This window comes from Choristoneura fumiferana, chromosome 7 (genome assembly GCF_025370935.1).
Source record: "Choristoneura fumiferana chromosome 7, NRCan_CFum_1, whole genome shotgun sequence".
In the NCBI taxonomy this organism is placed as follows: domain Eukaryota; kingdom Metazoa; phylum Arthropoda; class Insecta; order Lepidoptera; family Tortricidae; genus Choristoneura; species Choristoneura fumiferana.
The window spans coordinates 11,033,624-11,056,625 of record NC_133478.1 but is presented as its reverse complement, the minus strand read 5'-3'; the positions used below and the strand labels follow the sequence as shown (position 1 = coordinate 11,056,625).

Sequence of the window (23,002 nt, the reverse complement as noted above, 5' to 3'; positions counted from 1 at the left end):
TATAATTACAAGGTATGGTACACTTGTATGGGACGCCACCTGTGTGGACACGCTAGCTCCTTCACACATCCCAGCGACGTCCTCCATGGCCGGCGCCGCAGCAGCAACAGCGGAACAGCTCAAACGGCGCAAATATGCAGCCCTTGGGGAGGGCTATATTTTTGCGCCGTTTGGTGTTGAGACCCTAGGGCCGTGGGGGCCAGGCGCACGCGATATCGCGAAAGAGATATCCGCGCGCCTCATTGATGTTTCAGGTGACCAAAGGGCTGGCAGCTATTTTGGGCAAAGGATTAGCCTTGCGATACAACGCGGGAATGCTGCCAGCCTTCTGGGCACAATGAACAGCGACGGTGACCTAGGAGGGATTTTTTATTTATAGGTTAGCTAGCTTATATATTTTTTGTACATAGTCATATTTTTAAATGTTTAATGTATTGTGTTTTATTGCTTATTGTTTTAAATAAAAATATCAAATTACATGCTTACCTATATTTAATCAATAACATCAATCAAATGAGAAAAGGGGTAACACTTTGTATTAAAATCTTATATAAGGGCGTGCCTAAGCATATACTTACATTTTTCTTTGAACTGAGCAAACTGCCTGGTGAGAATGAACATTTATTGTCCGCCACGAATCTAATTTACCTATTATTCAGATGCGGCGGGAGGTAAAAAAAAAATCAACAAGATTTGGTCGCAATCACACGGAACTAAATTGGGCCTTATAATTTAACATCTCAAAAACATCTAATACTTATTTTAATATCTAGATATTGTGGTGGATACTAAATTACCTAATCTAAAAATGCCTTTAGATTTGCGGCGCAAAAATATTGATTATTATCTTCTCGAATGGCCCCAATGCAATTAACGTCCCTCGAGGCCACGCCGCATTGTAAATATCCGCTAGTTTGTTAGCGTTTCGGAGTTTCGTAAATCAAAATTTACATATTACTTGGATTCTAATTCTTACTTACATTGGTCATCATATACATGGGAGTTGTGAGCATCTAAGTAGACAGCTTCGGTGTATATGATGGTAACTATAAGTACCTAACCTACTAACTCTCTTATTTAAAAACGCTTAATAAAATGAACTTACTTAAATATTAGTTTTGCTATGTTCACCTTGAAATTTGCTTTAGTAAAGAAACGAGCAATATTAATTTAGCTCTAAGAGATTGACAATAACTTTTATGAATATGAGCGTAAGTCAATGAAGTTACGTGTACACACAAACCATACCTATTTATACTTTTAAACGCTTTTAGAAACAGAATCCTTGACCCCAGACTATATTTTCGGAGTTTAGTTCAGTAGTTCTTTGGTGATTAATATTGAAGATAACTGAGCGTGAACTAAAAGAATGCGCAATGTAGGTTTATTCCCGTTGTCTTCACTGCTAACTCCTGAATTTGTTCCATTGTCCGCACTATGGTCAAGTGGGAGAAGAATCCAAACTGACGCACTTGGTATCTAGAAAAAAAAATCACAGTTAATAGTTCCTAGTGTGAGCAAAACGGTGCAGAGAACTAGGAACAAGGTGGAATAACTAAAATGGAATCGTTGTGATCTTAAGTAAGTAAGTAAGTGCGGGTCACTGTACAAAGTTATTCGATGTAATACTTACTCGCAATACCAAATGGACATTCGTCTTTACGGAATTCTACTCACAGAAATCGTGCACTCAATATTTTTTACTTCGATAAGCGTGGGCAGGTATAATAATAACTTAATATTGATTGATTTGAGGAGCATTCAACGTGTTTCCGTAATTTGCTTTTAGAGGCAAGATGGATGTACCTAAATTGAATGAATTTGACGTTCGTATCTAAATTTTAACGGGTATGATTTTATTGATCACCTGATAAATGCGTTTACGGCGACCTATTAAATAATATTTGTTCCTAAAATAGTAGATCTGTCACCTAAATTGAATCACCAAATAATATTAAAACGGTTCCCTAAATATTATTTAAAAATTACTCGGAAATAATATTGATCGTCAAATAATTATATTGGGTTCCAAAATAATAGATGTGTCACTAAAACTAATGATATAGGTACAATAGGATCGTTTTGGAACCTTGGACGTCATGAGCCTGTGCCTAGAAATTAAACTAAAAATATACAAGTTTAAAATCCATAAGCTTAACAATATGCAGCCTTAAATATATAGCAAGGGGATGTATAAAGTCCTTGAGTTAATAATAAAATTAACTATATATATAGCAAGGGGATGTAGAAAGTCCCAGAGTTAATAATAAAATTCCTAATCTAAATAATTCAGAGATGTATATAGTCTCTAAATGTCAAAGTAAACTAATTAAATTATACAATCTTCAGAGGTGTAAAAAGCCTCCAATGTCAAAAATTGATAATGATTATTAAAATAAAGAGATGGAGATTTATAAGGTTTCCAAATGTCCTCCTCTCCAAATAATAATATCCTCGTAACAAATTACACCAATTGACCCAGCCCCAAACTACGCAAAGTTTGTTCTATGGGTGCTAAACAACGGGTAGATATACATACAAATATATACACTTAAATACATACAAACATCCAAGACTCAAGTACCTACTACAGACATTTGTACTCATCATACTGTATTAGAAAAAAAATGTTCGGTTCTGGCACTTCGCCGGCCGCTACCGCGGCACGCTCGCTTCGCTCGCTCGGCACGCGCACTGAGGGTCGCAGTTCTACCTAACACTCCTCCTCGCTTCGGTCGTCGTCGTACCTAACCATACCTGCCTTAGTAGAATAGGTAGAAGCATCGAATTAAGGAACTGGTCTATTTATTAGGTGACAGATCTATTATTTTGGTGATCGAATTTTGATGACCAAACTATAATTTAGGATACAGGTTTACATTAATCTGATGACTCATACTGAGAGACAGATTTGGTTAATTTGATGACCAATATATTTCTTAGGGATAGAAATAATAATTAGGGTATCGCAGTTTAGTGACAAATCTAAATTTAAGTGACAGAAAATATAGTTCCCAATTTTAACTCTCATGGAGAGTCAGAACTCAAAAGCCACTTGCAACTAACAAAAAAGATTGGTTTAACAAAAGTTCATCAATCTGAAATCTCTAGCTCCAATCTATTAGTTATATCAGTTGAGTGTCTCTTTTATAGGTAAGTACTATAGTATGCTATTAGACAATACACGTACAGAGTACCAAATACGAGTATCACGGGAACCAGGCAATCGAAATTCGGGTGTGGGCAGGATAGACGAGGCACAGCAATGTGGGTCACGACACTGAAACGTGACGGCTTCATAATACTCTACTCTTGATTGATCGTGTTTGGATCTGGTCCGGTATTACTTTTATTAACCCTGTGTAGAAGAATGTGATTGTTGAACGCGTCAATAGCGTATTTTGATGTTTATTTTGGGCAGCCTTTTGGGCAATTTGCTTCGCGGTAGATGCCTCGGGCAGTCTTCCATTTTAGTTTTCAGGTAGGTAGCACTTTAATGCCTTCATGGATTTACATTGATTTCACGTTTTAAAAATAATGTTTATTTTGTATTTAAATATATTATTTTCTGATGTTATTGTTGGCATTAACACACTTGTGGAGGTCACGATTACAAAACAATGTGTTATATCAATTATGAAAGGCATTTTCTTTTGATAATGATTTTGTTATTAACTTGCACAGTTTGATCACAGTTAAAATATGGTACTTCTGAATGGTCGCACTTACGTTGCATACATACATGTCACGTTATTTAAGGATAGCCTTGACAACATTATGATTCGTGAAACTTTACGTAACGAGTGTAGGTATAGTAAGATGGACTCGTCCGGTGCATCGAAACTGTTAGCAATAGGGTAAACATTGCAAGTCAAATAATCAATAAATCACGATCTTATAGCAATATTTACATTACCCGAATCCGAAAATATCGCGCGACACGATATCGTGAGACGTTTTTATGTCTGAGTGCGGGTTTAGGGATCCTTGGGGGTAAGATTGTTCATAAATCATCGGGTTTTAATATTGTCCCTCTAACATATATCTAAATTAGTAACAAGTAGTACTTACATATCAAACCGCTTAGGTACCTAAGTTAACTTGCTTGTGATATGAAAGTAAAATTGTGATGTGATGATTTTTTTCTATGGAACCAACCAAGTAAATCAACAGATAAAGTTCAATTCAATGGAATCTTTATAGACGTAATTATGTGTTGGTTGAGATGTATTTTAAACTTATAATCTTGTGAGCTACGCGATGTGGATATTTTATTTCAAGGTTAATTAACAAAAAATCAATAGAAATCCGGTGAGATTCAGAAAAGCAAAATACGATTTTCTTGTTGCATTTGACCACATCAATTAAATTCGCCGAATAACTAGTTCAATCAGCTTAATTGTAACTAAGCAAACAATTAAAATATAGAAAAATAAAACTATTGCTCTGTCAAAAGTAAAAAGCCTGATGTTTTTTTCTGGTTTCGCTACGGGAACCCGTTTCGAAGTCCCAATAATACTTTCCTGTCCGAAAGGCGGTTTCGGCTGCGCCCGCGCCGAAACTGGTTTCACGCCCACTTCCCCAGAACTCGTTGCCATTTGCAAAAGTTTCAAACTTAAATACACTCATAGCAGGCCACACCAAAGAGTATATAATCACTACGTTTTAAGAGTCGGAACTCTCATACAAAAACAATACCACGATTGTAGTATGAATTCAGTGTCTTTTTAGTGCCAATATTAAGAAACGAACTGCACAGACTAAACAGGGCCGAAAAAGTCACATTGACAAGTAGTGTTGTTAGGAACAGTCGATATTATCGATATTGTAACGGCATAGTGTTGTGCTTTTTTATCGATATATTGTCAAAAAACGGCACGTAGTGGTGCGCTTTTTATTAATTAAATGATCGAATTAAAGAAAAAAAAGTTGTTTTTCTTAATAATAATTTATTTTCATGTCATGGATCTATTTTTCTTTACATAGGTAAATACAGTTTCACGTTACACAAGTATTGTATTGTAGTATTGTATTGTCCGTTTTGCACTGCACAGCACTTGTGGAAGGCTGTGCATGTAAATATTCCACACTGGGCAACTCCAAAGCTGAACCTGAAACAAAGTTAAATTTAGCCAGTAGCTTACACTAACAAATGCAAGATAAAATAAAATTGGTACGCACAATCCAATTTTTGTCATATTGCAGGTCAATGACCTATGTTTACCTAGACAACTTTCTTACAATTTCTTGCCTTATTGTCAAATATGTCTTTACTTGTATTGTCAAATGAATGAAATGAAATGTAAGGTGATCTTGGAGTTAGTTGACAATACATAATTTTGTATACCTCTGATAAACAATCTACTTGCCTTGCCAAATGTAATGAAATTAATTCTATAGTTTTTACCCGATTTTGGTGAAGCCCAAAAGGAGGATTATATTTTGACCTGTATGTATGCATATCCATTTCTATCTCCTCTAACTACTAAGCAGCTCAACCTATTTTAACCCCTAACGCAAAAAGAGGAGTGTTATTACATGAAGTGTACCATAAACACAGACAATACAGAAAAAATGATCAAGTGCGAGTTGGACTCGTACATGAAAGGTTCCGTAAACAGTTCAATAAAAGTTTTTCTGAAAATTCTTCTAATATAAGTATTTTTTTTTGCTGACTGTACTATATGCCCCTGGTTACCAAAGTACTCGTCAAGACGACAAACGAGTCCAAACTCGATGCAGTTGTGTTGTTTATCACAGTGTTCCTATGGTCACCCGCTAGCTTTATCATCAGATCAACTCTAAAATTCTAAATTATGCTATAAGGTATAGATTTTTATCAGTGATAGCTTACCTGTTGTATTGTCAGTTTTACACTGCGCACCACTTGTAGAAGGCTGTGCATGTAAATATTCCACACTGGGCAACTCCAAAGCTGAACCTGAAACAAAGTTTAATTTAGCCAGAAGCTTCCACTAACTTATACAGGTGAAATATAATTAGTGTGTATAGCCAATTTTTCTGTCTATTACTAATGCTCTGACTGGCAACTATACTATACACTCAAAATACCTAGCATTATTATTGATGACGAAGCAAATTAATTTATAACATATATTGTATGTAAAAAAAATATGTGCATGTGTATTGATGGTATTTATTAGGGTCATGGTTTATGGGGGCAACTGAAAAACAGCGCCTGTTAGCCAAGGGACTTTGTTCTGCAAGGTGCAGGCATAAGCTGAGTCGCTTTCCCTTTTGATAGTTTGATTGTACTTATTATTTGTTATGTACCTATGTAGAATTTGTAAACAAACTATTAAATCAATATCTTTTATTATTTTATTATTATTATTATAAGATGCAGTAAGTCAAGTTGCAATAGAGATAAATTGAAAATAAAATAAAGTGTTTACCTTGGCTGTTCTTGCCATCTTTAGGGGAAACCCTTCAAGAATTTCTTCAGAAAGAGGTGGCATGGGAAGTCCCAATTTTGGTATGGCTTTCTTCTTCAGCCGGGTTTTCGATTTTGTGAAATCTCGTTGCCAACTACTTTCACCCACTGCTTACAACTGAAATAAAATTTAATTGTCGTGATACTATATAATACGAATTGACGTCGGCCAGCCAAATACAACCTCAACACCTATTATCAGATTTATCAGTAACTTTACTTACACATGTTCACTTAGAGTAAATCTAGCAAAGAACATTTTGTTTTCACAATGTTTTTCTTGAATACCACAAATTTCGCATCTCCTCATGTTGAAAGGTTTCTTAGTAAAGGACAGCCGTGAAAATAACGGTAAAAACTAGAGTCCTGTCTCGAATAAATGCACTTTAGTGAAAGAAAAGTTAATGCGGAGGAGAAATAATCTCAAACTCAACGCTATTAACAAAACAAAACACCAAAATACACGAAAATTCAAACAGTAACACAAAATCTCGCGAAGGCGTCCGTTCCCACGCAGCAGATGAAGGTTTGTGGGCTGCCATATAAAATTGAAAAATAGAACTAAATTTTTTCATTTACTTAAATAAAAAGGATATCCAGTCAGAATTATTTTTATATTGTATTATTTATCTTAGTAATATTTTTTTTCCGCTTATTTTTTTTTTCACAGCTTAAAATGTGAAGAATTGCAAATATTATAATTTAAGTGAAATCTTCTAAACACAGATCATTTCATAAATATGGCAACCAATAAGTTATTTTGGAGAGGTTGGTACAAAAAAGTCACTAGCTCCATACATTAGATTTTTTGTATGGAGTTTCAACCCACTGGCCACACCTGCGCCTATTACCGTTAAGTAAGGGCTAAATCGAAGTCTTGTCTAGACGTTTCGTGTCCAAATCCCATGAAAATAAAATGTTTTGAATATTTTTGGGAGTTATATCTTGAAACGACTATTTACTTATCAACTAGCACTATCCCGCGGGTTATATCCCTTGATAGTTTAGAAAAATCCCTTCGTAGCTGTATTTTTTAAGGAATTTGTCTGTCAAATCTCAAGTCCCTAGTTCCATTGCTTTAGACTGTGCGTTGTCTATCTGTCAGTCAGTTACTTTTGTAGATATACTTATAGATAGATTTAGCTCTGTCATTGTCTTTTTACAAATACCATAAATATCTACCTACCTCTTAACTTATTCCTCAAGAAAAATAAAGCAACACTACTTAGGTACTCACACTGCAAAACTAGATCTGCATTCAAGAAAAGCTAAGGTTATGAGCAGTTTTAGAATTATGATCTCACATTTATTTAACCACATTAATAAAAAAAGATCTGTGGTTAAAAACTATACAGAATATTACACTTCCAAGAAGTGTTTATTTAGTCTGCTTCGGATAATTGCGGGTTCTTAATTGCAGTAAGTAGGTATAAAAATCTATTAATTGTATTGTAGGCAATAACAATGCCAATGGTAAATACCTCTCTAGCTCAATTTTACTGTAACTTATTACAACTGTCTATTAATCTCCAACCCAATTTCGGGCAGTCGGGTTAGAATAAGTTAAGTTTAACAAGTGCGTCTGTGTCTTTCGATAAAATATAGCAAAGAAACATTTAGATTAAAGTAATAGTTTTCTAATAAAGTAAACACCATATGACTCGGTCGAGATCGTTTGAGCTATGATGCCATACGCAGACACACACAGAATTATAATACCCCTCTTTATGCGTTAGCGGGCTTACTGTGCAAAAACGGTGAAATGGAGAGGGGCTTCTGCTAATGTACAATTTTGTATGTTATTTAAACTTTGGTATCATTATAATCATTATACTTGCCCACAGTGGCAATAAGTAAATATGTTTTACTTGCCCTTCTGATTTTTACAAACATAATGATTTCGGGCTAAGAAATACATGCGTCTAACTGAAAGTAATATTAGCATTTTAAAGGTCTAGGTAGGCTAGCATTTGGAACAGGTGAACAGGTAATGACTTAAATAATCATAACAAATGCTAATGAGATTATTTTTACGGCTGTAACATGTAAATACATTTTAATGGGTGCGACTTAATTTATATCTAGCGGGTAGGAAAATTAAGCTTTTAGCACACTGTGTGCTAGTGGCGAAGTTTTGAGTAATGGTCTCATTACACGATTCTTATTAGGGTGAGGAAATGGTGACCTTATTTAATCGACTCTACCATCTCTGCTTTATTAGTTACACGAAATTAAACGCTTATTGAAATATGTTACGCGTAAACATGCACTTGTTTTTATTATTCATCTCTTTGACATTTAACCTTTGCTATTTAGACACATTATTTATAAATAAGGTTTTAGCTCGATATGTTTCTGCTCGAGCATAGCGGTGGCGCGTAGTGCGCGTGTTGCGGCAGCCGCCGAGTCGCGTTGTTCCTAGGAAGAAGGGCTACGAATTAGCCCGAAACATGTCGAGCTAAACTCGATTTAAGACGTGAGTTATCCGTTACAATATCATTTAATATGAGTGAGTCTCACGGTATTTAGAATATAAAAAACACAGGTATGTAGGTACGTACTGTAATAAGTAGTTTACATAATAATACTCTATGTATAAAGGCTTACTTGCCAGCTGCCATTTTCGTGCAATGTTGGTTCCCGTGACAATACATAGCGATTTGCTTTATCTCGTACAATCTGGTTTGACAAATGGACGCGGTGCAGCCTAGTTGGTACCGCTGCAATTAGCTTGGTGCTTTGTGAGTCTTCAAGCATTATCAGTTTATTAGTTTCCTGTCGTAAATAGTCGAGGTCACCTGCAAAGTGCCGTGATCTGATCACTGAGATCTGTGTCTTTGTATAAGTAAACTACTTAGTGTTTAGCCGCGGCCTAATCCTCTCATTAATAAAGTTACAAACCTAAGTGTACTCTAAAATGTATGTTTTTTCTGGCCAAGGCAAATGTTAGAACGATTAAAATAAGCATTTATATAAGCAGATATGAACGTAGGTACATTCCTCCTTTATCTTAATTTTTAATACATTTATATTGTTTCATCAGGCCTACGCGTCTGTTCCAGACGAATTTTGGCGTGTTGCCTGTGCACAAGGTCTTTGGTGGCTGACCAGACCGATGCGAGAGTGACATGTATTTATATTGTTTATGTAGTGAAGTAAACGAAAAAAGTTTTTGTTGAAAAATCATTTTGATAACAAATTTATTTGCTGATTGTACTTTTTATTGGCTGTACTTGCATTGTCATCCAAACTACATTTCTGTACCTTTAGTAAAATCCATTATTCGCTGAAGAGTTCCGTCCTGTGGAAACGAACTTGGCCGGACCACCAGAATGTTAATTGTCACTGGATTTACGAAAGTATACCAAATGGCAACTCAATCAAATACCAGAAGTTATAACAGAAAGGTACGGAACCCTACAATGTCTTCTGTGAATCAACTTGGCCGGTTTTTAAGATAAAATCATGTTGATAACAGATGAAAAATATGACTGCCATAATAGTTTAGATGCAAAAGCGGAATTTAAATAAACAAGCAAAACTTTATTCCTATAAAATACTGTCGACGCCATTAAAATTCTAATCAGGTACATCAATCGTGACTACACATACAGCAACGCATTAAATGTTAATAACTAAAGATATAAAATCGGTGAAGGCTGTTAAAACTTATGCATAAGATGTTAAAGCATATAGTCAACGCGGACCTCGCTTAAGTTAGGTAAGGTAAAAGATCATGTTACGTTCTGTTACATCTAACTGCACCTATAAAATAATGTCGTGATTACTAACTGCCTGATACATTGCCTGCCTCCTAGACTTTTGGCGGCTGTAAAGGCCTTAACGCGCGATGTTTAAATATCATAATAAATAGTATGAAAGATTTTCGTTGCAACAGTCACAACTGAACTTAACGTGGTCCATCTTTTTAGTCTCCACTCACGCCTTTATACGACGGGACAAATCTAGAATATTTTTTTATTTTGCCACGTGGGCAAAGCCGCAGACGTAAGCAATTTAACTCTGCTGATCAATGGTATGATCGCTTAACTGATAATCATTAATAAACAATGTTAAAATTAACTGTATATTAACTCATTATTAGCTCTTTTAATTAATTCTGCGTCTATGTCCTGTGTACATGTGTTTTGACAAAGTTTAGTCTATTTTTGTATCGGTAAAATATCTTCACGTAACAGAGCTAGATAACAGATCTAAAAAAAAAATAACTACGAAACGAACCGATAGCAACTATCTATTTTATAATGTAATACTCTAATTTAAACCATCGATAGTGCTTCACAAACATAAGTAGGGTTATTTTTCTACAGAGCGTTGTAAAAACATCGGACGTCTGTTACCAATCACATCTCCTAATCTCCGGATACGCGTCGCCGAAATATAAATGAACTAGCCATCGCCCTCGACTAGGTAGGTATACGACCGCACTCAGAGATACTAATTAATATTTGATCGTATATTACCAACAATTTTACGTTTAAAAAATATAAAGGCCTAAGATTTGGCTTATGTATTTTGCAGAGACAATACAAATAGGTAGAGGTACATACATCTAATGCACTAAAAAGTCTTTATTGAATATAAAATCTTGATATTATGCTCCCAGTAGACCAGTGGTTCCTAAACTCTAGTCTTTTTCTGGAATTTACCCCTGAAATTTGTACCCATATCTGTTGGCATCTTGTACGTTACGTAACACAGTTTTACCCCTTTCGGGGTAATTAATTACCTCCAGGTTCGGAACTATAATGCGCTAACGCTAGACCCTCATTTATTGTTCATCGTTGATACAAGTATACAACAGACTTATTTAGCGAAAAAACATGTTTACTGTACTGGTGATTTCTCTTATTATAATATCTTCGACATGATATACCTAATTTAATTAATTAATTTTTAGATAAAATTGTTGACTATAACTAAAATATTGTATACCGTAAATCGGTTGAATGTGACGCACTATTAAGTAGGTGTGTACCATCTGTATGATCATCGACAACCTGGCATAAATGGATGAAAAAAAGGAGAAGTAGGTACCTATAGTTAAGTAGCGATAGTAGTATAGTTAGTAGTTTTGTTGGCAGGTGGTAGGACCTTGTGCAAGGTCCGCCCGGAATGCTACCTCCATCTTGCTCGCTAATCCTGCCGTAAAGCAGCAGTGCTTGCACTGTTGTGTTTCGGCGTGGAGAGTAAGACAGCCGGTGAAATTACTGGCATTTGAGTTATCCCATCTTAGGCCTCTAGGTTGGCAACGCATCTGCAATACCCCTGGTGTTGCAGATGTTTATGGGCGGCGGTGATCTCTTACCATCAGGAGACTCACTTGCTCGTTTGCTATCCAGTTGAATAATAAAAAAAGCGACCACTCTATCTAACTTTTATTAATGTAGAGACTTCAACTAAGCTTTTTATTAGATGATTGCTCTAAAAAGATTATTTAATTTTTTTGTTGACTTAAAACCATCCCGCGGAACCAATCTCATTCAAGAGGCGGACGACTCCACGACTCCACTTTATAATGTCAGTGTCGATCATAAAATTAAATGTATTAGTCACAAACACATTCTATCTAACAAGCTACGTTTACACACACCACTGTAGTAGCGTAGGCGTTAAGATCGTACATATACTTGAATTGCAAATTTATTTTTTTCATCGAAACTCAGACGTGAAAATCGAGGGAACAATACGTTGCCAAACTTCCTTTGTTCCTTATATGTGAATACCTATAATACGCGAGGAGGCGCCGAATTATAGAGTAGTGAGATGTAGAAATGATACACGTTTAGACTACGCTGCGGTATTCCAATCCAAAACCCATCTTTGCGTCGAGTAAAAATATGTACCTACATATTAAATTGAAATTTTGTGTGTTAGTGTTTGTTAAATCCTCGCAATAATTCAATTTAATGGATTTAGACGAAATTTGGAATAAATAGGGTTTAACACATCACATAAAACCTCTTGTTTTGAAAAAAAAAACCTCTTGGCATTACTTAACTGTCAGCGGACAGTCTCAAACAGAAGCTCGATAAAGGCAAGGCAGCGTAGAGTACTCGTAAAGGCTGACCAGGAATATAAAAAAACCTGACGCGAGGGCAGCACTTCTACGTTTTACATTGCAACATTCTTTACACTTACTATACGATACATATCAGTCATATTGACAACGGTGTCGGTGATGAATCCCTCAGACTTTTTCTATGGCAAATATTTGTATACATTATGAATTATTTTCCTTTCAAGGCTATGGATAATCTTCGGCATTTTAACGCACAAAAACTCAAAATAAAACTTATAAATACCACGCGCAAACAATGTTAAACTTTGACAGCAATAGACAGATGACATTACCAGTGCAAGAAATTAGTTCTATTCTATTGGTTTTCCGCAACATGGCGAGGTTTTTTATAATTCTGGTCAGCCTTTATATTATGATTGATTTCGTTAATCGATGAAACGAAAAACAGATAATTCAATTTCCGAACTGAAAGTTAGCTTCATATTAATAGCTATGGAGATCCCATATCATTCATCCATAAAGTTAATCCCACATGGAATCAATTCGTAATGCAAATCCCAATGGAACCATTAGTTACCGGCATCTATAAAATGATAGAGATTTGTTCGCCACAAACGTATCGCTGTCTGCATCGGCAGCGGCGTCGCTGCTCTTTGTCCCGGCTTATGGCGAACACACCCACCAACGAACCCACGAGCCGAATTGCGGCCGAACGATGCCAGTTTTTGTCCGCGCCAGTGTCAAGGACACCTCGGTTGCTACGTTCCGAATACGCGGTTATATTTAACTGCGGCTTAGAGATAGCTTATGTTTTTTTTTCTTTTTAAGCATCTTGCTACATTAATCTGTATTGAACTGAGCGTGGCCAGTTAAAAAGATGTTTAGTTTTTAAACCATTTTAATTTAGGAATCATTTGCGTTAATTTTTTTTTTAGTTTTTAAGGAAACTTTACACTATAATACTATGAAATAATTACTTTTAATTCAGACCATGTCCATAAGTGTTAGTTTACAGTACCTTATTTTATTCTATATTAGTTAACTCTAGATTTACTCTATCTTTCTCCTTGTTTTTATTCGTAATCGTCATATTTTCATACAGATTGTTAGATCCTCTCTCTACTCTTTAGGTCTGCACTACATTTAATTTTAAATGAATTGTTTCTGGCCAGATATAAATAAAAATACTTTATATTATAAGATGCCTCGTAAAGGCAGTTTTATTGTGAGTCCGAATATTTTTTTGTATTTGTTTTGGGACCATGGCAGTTACAACTCAGCCGATAAAAACATGTAAGAAAATATATTGAAGTGTTAAAAAGCACAAATCGGGTAGAATTTAATTATTACGAAATACGTCGAATCAAAAAATTTAATTGAACAGTTAGATCCAAACGATTAAGATTTCAGGAGTATCTATTTTTAATGCTGAGTAGGTTCTGAGTAGACGCAATATAACCTTTTAAAAGTAATGGCATCATGTTTATGCTTTGCAGAGCCAAATCACTACGTTACGACTTGGCTCAGATTTTGGGAGACAGCGAACGTAATTGTTTATTTTCTTTCTGCATCTAGATTTCTACTTTAACAAGAAGAAAGTCCAATTTAACCTAAATGATCAGTCGATCAGTCAAACGACATAGTAAAACTTTAATTATCATATTTAAATCGATTGTTCCTATTTAAATGGAACGGCTTCTTAATTACGCTTTTAGTTAAATCAGAAAAACTGTCGTTGATTGAATCTTTACGACCATAAACAAATCCAGGTGGTCGTTCAATTAAGCAGATCATCGCGTTAGGAATGAAGGTAAGGTTATTTACATTCCGATTTGATTGGCGTTGCGAATTTGTAAACGCTGGCTATACATAGGTACATATACAGGCATGTAGGTAACTATACTTTCGTTCTATTATCTGTGTTGAGGCATCCTTTTGTTTTCTGTTAAAAAATAAACGGAAATTTACTAACCTAAATAATAATAAGGGTAGCATTCCCTTAAGTAACCATCGGAATGAGAAGCTGAATTAGCAATACAAAACATAGTAATATTTAAGTACCTACTTATAAGCACCTATAACATTTGGTTACCCGTAGGTTGCTTTGAAATAAGACTAATATTGCACCTCCTGCAGTATGGTAAAATTAAAATGTATGCTTAGGCAAGTATAAATTATGATTATGTTATGTTAGTGCATTATCAGTGGATTCAGTGACGCACTCGGCATTCTCTCAGCCACTATCGTGTCCCGTTTGACAGAATAATTAATGATCAGGTGTTATTTACCTTCAAACATTAACACACATATAATATAATCAGCACTATTGTGACCGAACAATAGGCCGTTGTTTTGGTCTCCATTTTATTTCACTGATTCGTTTTGTTTGAACGTAACGTTGCGTTTCCGTTGCTAGCGTGAAATTGTTTTTGTTAAGCTTATGTTATAGAGATGGAATGTTAAAGGTATAGCGAGTTCAGAGTTCAGAGGTTTTCGTCAAAACATTCTGCTTTCTAACCCTTTGATATTTGAATGGGATTATACCGGAACCAAAAATCATAGATTATTTTATTAGGTTGCTATGTTCTCATAAAATCTTTAAATACGTAATCAATATGTAGGTACAAACAAAACATATTATTATGAAGAACAAAAGTGATAAAAAGTAAACTTCGAAAATGAAACATCTTTGTATAAATTCCAGCCTTGATATGGGTGACCTAGTTCTAACCGCGCCCATAGCACAGCCCAACTGATTAATGGAAGTCTACGTAATTGCATTATCCCTACTAGTTATATAATTTAGTACATTCTGTAAAAGCGGATAGGTTCAGACTACCCTTCTAATATAATACTCTACATTGACAAGAAATACATATTCAGTCACGAAATCAATTAAGTCTTTCTTTATAGACGTTTGTATCTGTAGGAAAAGTACCTAGTAGGTACCCAATAAAAACTAGTAGGTTATAGTATATTGTTCTAGGTTCTTAGCAATCGTGAAAATGTGTGTATAATACAGAGAACTATGAGGTAAACCGCATCTGAATACAAACATGATAAATTCTTTTAATTAAACCAATATTATTCATTCAGAGAAATAGGACTTAGAATCATAATAATTAAGCATTCCATTAGATTCCAATATAAATCTTGGATTTATTCATTTTGCGAAGTGATAGAAATACATATTGATTTTATCAACTTAAAACCGTAAGTAATGAGTCTTAGCGTACATAAACTTAGCAGCGAAAGGTAATACCAATGTACTCGTATTCAAATAATTTTACAATTTGCACGATTGGTCACTTGAGTGTGATGTGATGCCTGTTACAGTTACCATACATGCCGTCAGTTCACTGTTCCTAGTTCTAAAAATAAACGTTCCTTAATATTGAACAACACTTAGGTCATGTACATGTAAAACCATCTTTAAAACACACTAACCCACTCACAACAGTACGTACAAAAACCTCATTTCTCACACACTTATAAGTACAAGAAGTAGTATGCTTAACTAAACACTTGCCTCTCGACCTCGCAGTGGAAGCTCGTAACCTCGTCCCAAGCTTTATGTCCTTGGCTCTTTAATGAGCTTTTAAAAAGCTTCGTTGCTACATGTCAAGTTTCACAAAAGCTAGAACATAGCTTATAAAAACTTTTATTAGCGCCTTCTGTAAAATGTTAATATAATTAATGAGTTTGATAAACATTTGAAAATAGTTTAAGTATGTATCTACATTACGACGCCCAGTAGGTAGATACAGAACAAACAAACTCTCTTGTTTTGGCCTAGCAAATCAAAGCCGTCCCAAAATATAAAGAGTAGGTAAGTACATATGTATCTAGAATCAACAGTAATTTACTTACTGTACTGTATTCTTTACTATAAGGTCGTATCTACCTCCGTGATACTTGCACAACGTTTTATCGAGGCATTCATGTTGTGCTCATCGTATAGCAACCAGTAAACGGCTTGCGAGAACACAAAATCCTAAACAAGCGAATCCTACGCATTTTTGCCGGACACATAATTTTTCATTTCCCATTTTCGGTTGCGGACGTCCTACTAACGTGTTTGCATATCGATAGCCCACGCGGATCGACCGCCTATGCTTAAAAACCGCGACTTCAAATAAACACATGTGAAAAGAACTTTTATTCGAGTCCTATTTAGCCAAGTTTCATTTCGTACAGGTTTAAACAAAGAAGACCGCATGCTCGTTTGACCCCCCTCACATAATAAATAAAATCTTTGAAATACGCGCACGCTTTAAACTTAGGTACTTAGGACTAGTTACAAGATAAAATTATTTAAATCGGTAATCAACTCTATCAAATTTATCACCATGATTTCGGTATTTTCGTTTAATTACGAAAATATTTTTGCGAGCCGGTTTTATCATAAGTCTAAGCGGTATTTTTATAATAAATAGAAGTAGAGGTATATAATAAATATAACTCATTCCAAATGACTGAATTAAAAGTAGTAACTTTAAATTTAATCAAATTGGTGGGTAGTTAAACGCATTAAACCTACGAAAGGGCGATTCGTCTTGGTCTGCGGTATGGTCTTGGTCATTTGTATTGGTTCGTTGGCGATCGTGGGAATATTAGTGGAAAATGGAAACAAAGTAATTGTAACCATTATATTACACATCTGAGAAATTACTTAAATTAGGAGATGCATAAAAGCAAAATAGGTATTTAAAGTGAATAAGTACACATGTCGCACATGTTAACTATGTTTAAATTACTCATAGTTAAGCAGTTAGGTACGTACGATACAAGATATATTTTTTGTATCCATTTTTAGTACTTCTTACCACTTTTTAATAAGTTTTTACTTTTGAGAGTGCAATTTTTATTCCAACCTCTATCTGTCCTATTGGTCTTAAACTTTTAAATCACCGTCTTTTACTACCTGGGGCACTGTTTTACGGCCACCTCGCAACTATGTTAGTGGTCAATTCCGTGAGTGCATTTTCTATTTTCACTTGCATTCCAGTAAGAAAAAGTTATACCTAAACGTAAACTATTAGCCTATTAAAAGTTACTAAAAGCTTTGCGTATCCGTATAATCATATTTCAAACCAGATAAAAAATTTAAACAGTGCGGTTACTAACTATAGGTAGAGTCATTCACGATGACGCGTGCCGTGGTTCTTATTACAATGTCATTAATGGTTAATTTTGTCAAAATCACGCGTCTTCGTGGATGGCACTAGGTAAGTATATCCAGTATAATTCGCTATATTTTGCCTAGGTATAAGCAAAACTTTCACCGATAAATCGCAAACTTTAACGATGTTTGGCAACTCGTGCGCTACATGTTTGTTCAGTTGTGTTTCATTTACACACCAAACAACTAGTCAACCAGCCAGTCGGCTACTCGATGATGTATGAGATTTAATATTGCGTTAAAAATGTTTGCAGTCGTCCTAGAGGCGGCTAGTTTTTTTGCAACAGCTTCTTTACAAGTTTGCTTTCATACAACGTTTAAACAAGGCGGACGAATGTAAACGGGTAGGTTATAAACACTTAGGCGTACAATGGCTGGAGTTTAAATATTTGTTTATAGAAATATAAGTACCTAGTGTTCAGTCAAACCTTAAAATAATTCACAGCTGAAAACGCTCTATCTACTTATAACCGCATACGTGTAGGTTTTTAAATCCTTAAATAACGCCACAAGTATGTATGATAGTACGTATTTGGGTATTATTTAGGCGCAGTTTCCTTTTCCCGTATTGATCAGAAACTAATGCGAAGAAGGTTCGGATCATTAGTCACTAGGCATCTACCCATATTTTGCCGGCGACACATTTTCCTCCGTCGCGCGCAGAATAAGCAAACCCGCCGCAACTAGGTTACTCTGGCTCGGTTCTTTATTGTGTTTACGTGCCTTTGATATGAGATATACAGATATGCAGCAGGTCAAGGCGCCAGACAGCTTTCAACGCTTAGCTATATATGGAACTCGCAAACGTTAGCTCCCGTACGGTACCAAAGGATTTTTCGGTCACGACTTGATTATGCCGGATTATAACACCCTAATTTCCACATAATGGAGCCTCGTGCTAACACCAGTATCTAATTGCTTAATCCATGCATGTCCTTGTGTCCGGTGGGTAATCCGCACGCCTCCGCGACCACAGCGCGACACGACACGCGGAAGAGCGTTAAAACGCGTCGTAAAAACGCGCTTAATTTCAATTTTATGGCGCACATTCAATTGTAGCCTGTAAAAAAGCGTTTTATTGGAGTCGCATCCTGGCCGCGAGGTCGCGATGCCCAGATAGCCCTAATTAAAAACCCGCCGCGTACTCTTGCGAAAGCGGGGCTCCGCACTCCACTCAACTTGCGAAACTGAGACTGTCCTCTGTTTTGCCGAATTGATGTTAACATTTGTTTTTATTCAATGATCTGTGGGGAACGTTAAATTGCTTTCGCGGTAGGTGACGTCCTTTACCTAAGACACACGACATCTACCTAAATATGAGTTTAACGCATTACTTGAGAATACAAGCATAAGAATACCATCACCCACCTAAATAACACGAACAGTTCGTTTTATAATGGCGGCGGTACTGATTTCCTATATTGGGATACAGACTACCTAGCTCTGTGACTATACCTAACCGCAAACAAAATCACTCCCGTGTTTTCAATTCTTCTTTTCCTTTTTCAGTGTATAGGTAGGTAGTAACATATGCGATCATACATAACAAACCTATTATTTATTTCGCCGTCAAACCGCAAATTTCATTATAGGCGAATACCTATTTTAAATGAATATTTATTTGTTTGCAGATTGAACATTCAACATTACCAGTGAAAATTACTCATTAAGAAGACTCAAGTGCCATTCGAAACCAGTTTACCACAATCAGTGATATTTAGTCTTAGAACTAGCGTTAGTGCGTAACAGTGATATTAAAGTGTTATTTTAGTTTTAACGAACGTTACCAAAAATCAGCGAAACTGGCTCCTTACAAGGATATAATGAATCAGTCGAGCATGAGGTCTACCGTGCCGACGATAAAATGTGAGGAGGCGCCGTCGCCGTCGGGCGGCGCGGGCGCGGAGGACCCCGGAGGCGCGTACAATCTCAGCGTCAACGTCAACCTCAGCGCCGCCGTCATCGGCCTCCTCACTGCAGAGTCCGCCACCACAACACTCCGGACTCCCGAAATCGTCAACGACGTCATTACCATGACCAATCCTCTCGACCAATACAACTACAACGAGAAAACTTCTGGCTTCAAGGTAACTTGTCAATTTTTATTCAAATATGCTAACAACAATAGACGTTTCTATTCACAGTTACATTGTGGTAAAGCTATCAAAATGCAATGGGCACCTAATGCATGCATGCCCGTTCAAATGCAAAATAAGTGTTACAAGTATCTTGAGCCAGTGCCAAGTGCCACGTAACTGGTCACGTGACCGCCATCAATCCCCCATTATAAACATTGGATGTTAGGAGATGCTAGCCAGCACCGGCATGAGGTCATGCACCTTTCTGCAGAATACCTACTGCAAGTTACGTAAAGGAGACTCAATGGCGCCACGGCATCAAGTTATCTATATTTAGTTATCGTATAAATACGCATTATTTGCGCTACAGATTATCTCATATGGAAGTGTCGCTTTATGAATGAGTTTAATTATGTATGGAACGACACGGGGAACATTCAGAGCGGAAAATGACAAAGCAAAGGAACTTAATTATCTTTAGTAGATATATAAATTTAGGGTGAATTTAGGACGTGGACACTATCGTTATCTGATTATTTGGTAATTGATGTGCAGTTATGTTATATGTTTTGGGAATATGAACGGAAGGTCTGTTTTAAAGTAGAACAAACGAAAGCGCAGCTGTTACTAACAAAAATATTGACGTTCAGTCTCTGTTGTAATATTTTAAATCCTCAAATAAACTGGCATCAAAGAAAAAATAATGAGAGGTATTAAGAAAAATCAAAGCCAATATCTGCGCTAGCTAAAGTTTGTATGTTTGTTTGTTTGTTACACTTTCACGCTTAAAATATTCAACCAATCGTGATGAAATTAGGCATGGAGATAGTTTGCGACCCAGAGAAGGACAGATAGTTTTTATTCAAGAAAATGGTATAGTGCCCGCGAGTGCGCGATAAACGAATTATTCGCAGACCAAGTCGCGGGCAACAGCTAACCAAACAACGCACAGCTAGTTTTTTTTCTTTGACTTATTTACTTGCCTAGCAATTTAAAGTATCTTTGACCATTAGTGTTGACAGAGGTTTAATGCTACTTTACCAGCACACAATAAAGTACCTATCGATGGCTCTAGCGTAAAAATTCTGTCATTTCGGCAGCCATGCCGTCGGAAACGCTTCCATTAGCCGGACACATGGTGTGACCCCATTTCCGTGTTGCAGAGCGCGAGCGGAAACGACTCCAACTCATCCATGTCCAACGGGTCATCGGCGACATCACCAGCTTCTGGCACTCCACCCAGTATACAAAAGGTAAAACCGCATACATGGTTAATGCCCCGTTTAGACTTGCAAGAAATATGGTGCAAGTTGTGTAGGAACAGTCAAGTGCAAAAATAAGTATCTATTAGAACCACTCAAAAATATGTTACTACAGCCTTATTGCGTTGGAATAAGAGTCTGTGGTACCTATTTTTGAAACTTATTCTTTTTTATTACGTTCATATTTTTACACTTGATTCTACTATATTGCAAAGTCGTAATGGTAAAAAGACTTCAATGTGGACATTTGAGCGTAGCAATGTATCTAATGCTATTTGCACGATTTTTTTGCAGGTCTAAATTGGGCTATATAGGGGTAATTTCGATTGATCAGGAGCACAGAACTAATAAATAGAGGATTATAAACGACTTGAAAGCCAAAAACGCAATCGCGCATATGGCTAAAAAGCTATGTAATAGGTATTTAAATTCCCAGCTGTCTGTGAGGAAAAATCAAAATACCTACCTATTGATGAGATGGTGGTTCAAATCTTGATAAATTTACCTTCTTCTTCAGCTTGCGGCAAGGTTGACATATACTTTTTTATCCTTAAATTTAAATAATAAACCTGGAATTAATTTATTGAATCAGGCGTTACTTTGCGGAGGTCCATATCACAGTCCATATCAATGAACTAAAAGCAAAGAAATTATTTTAGTTCATTTAAAACTGGAATTCACCGTGAACTCTCAAGATTTTTCCACTCCCCGTTAGTCGCGATCCTCTGTAATACTACTAATTGCTGCGTCTTGCCACAAGGCAATCTTGTTAGTCGTCTGTTCTTCTTCGCACCGACTCAATACCGGATTTATTTAATGCTTTTAATGGTGTAATCATAGGTTCATTAGAAGCATCAGTAGCGCAACTAAAACCCGCAGGATAGTCACTGATAATAAGTGCTGTCATTTATTACCATTTCGAGTCGAATTTACATTCAGCTCTTACAAACACGTTTAAAAACTTAATGCCTAATGCCTTTGGTTAGTTGCTCCGACAATGCTCAGGACACCGATTCTGTTATCAACAATAGAATAGTCTCTGTTTGTTGACACTAGGCAAGCCTAGGCCTAGACAATGAGCGGACGTTTTTAAATGTGAGAAAAACAAACACTTCTTCAATACAATCACAATGGGCATAGAGTTATTACAATTGCAATTCCACATAATAACAATCGAGATATAATTTTTTGAAATCAGAACCTTGAATTATTCCAATCAAGGTAAACCATGAATCATCTAACGCTGCAACGCAAAAAATCACACGCATTCAATAGGTAATGATCGATTTCTATCCCACGGCCCATAAAAACTGATAATCTGTGTTGAATAAACATTAAGCACTTACATCTTGATGGCAAAGTGATTTCGCGACAATGTTATGATTAATTTGAATACGCAATAATGTCCGGGTTGCGATGTCCTTCCATTGTTAACTGGATAATAAGATATAAGATCTCATTTTCTTTTTGAGCTAGGTATTCTGTCGCGCAATAGGTTAATCCGTTCTTATCATGATTCAGACTATGCTAAATAATTGTATTGAGACAACCTAATAAATTGCCACTGTATTTTTGATGGATAATTTGAATTAATTGAATGGCTTAAAAAAATGGCTGCTGATCGTTTACTTATTCAGAACACGTATGTGTACGCAGTTAAAGAACTATTCTATTCGTCACCAACGAATGACCCACATTCTTCAGTTGCAGTAACGTATTATTTAACGACTCTTAAGATACATAAATTTCACATATTAAATGGTTTCTTTGCAGACGTGTTCGGAACTAATAAAGGCTGGTCTGAAACTGTCAATCGAGTCGAAACGGAAGATGTCTGGCAGCGACACAGACGTCGGTATCAAGAGGATGAAGAAAGAAGACAGTGATGACGACTACGACAGCAGCCATACCAGCACGACTAAAAGCGAGGGGGTTAGTATCTAGAATAACCATTTCGTTTCATACAGTACATACTTCAAGATA

The 23,002-nt window shown here is 36.1% G+C and overlaps 2 protein-coding genes across 3 annotated transcripts in view; one reads left to right on the top strand and one right to left on the bottom strand.

Annotated features, from left to right (window-relative positions):
* The window catches only part of Atf3 (Activating transcription factor 3), a 51,261-nt gene that overhangs the window by 21,727 nt on the left and 6,532 nt on the right, over window positions 1-23,002 (top strand). Inside the window, exons 1-4 of one of the 2 annotated variants that reach the window (XM_074090146.1) lie at window positions 8,845-8,930; window positions 19,311-19,766; window positions 20,921-21,010; window positions 22,793-22,951. In XM_074090146.1, coding sequence (XP_073946247.1) covers window positions 19,503-19,766; window positions 20,921-21,010; window positions 22,793-22,951 — 513 coding nt within the window. In that variant the 5' untranslated portion in view covers window positions 8,845-8,930; window positions 19,311-19,502. Of the gene's footprint in view, window positions 1-8,844; window positions 8,931-19,310; window positions 19,767-20,920; window positions 21,011-22,792; window positions 22,952-23,002 lie in introns of those variants that run through there. The other variant, XM_074090145.1, reaches the window with a different exon arrangement.
* On the bottom strand, window positions 497-9,239 carry LOC141429699 (uncharacterized). Its single transcript, XM_074090147.1, has 2 exons — window positions 9,062-9,239; window positions 497-1,479 (listed from the first exon to the last, which is right to left on the bottom strand). The coding sequence occupies exons 1-2, from the start codon at window positions 9,209-9,211 to the stop codon at window positions 1,312-1,314; spliced, it is 318 nt and encodes a 105-aa protein (XP_073946248.1). The 5' UTR covers window positions 9,212-9,239; the 3' UTR covers window positions 497-1,311.

Coding starts and splice junctions, on each gene's coding strand:
- LOC141429699 (XM_074090147.1), bottom strand. CDS start 9,211: ATGCTTGAAGACTCACAAAGCACCAAGCTAATTGCAGCGGTACCAACT. Junction 1,480..9,061: donor ACGAAAATGGCAGCTGGCAA/GTAAGCCTTTAT, acceptor TTTTTTTTCTAG/ATACCAAGTGCGTCAGTTTG.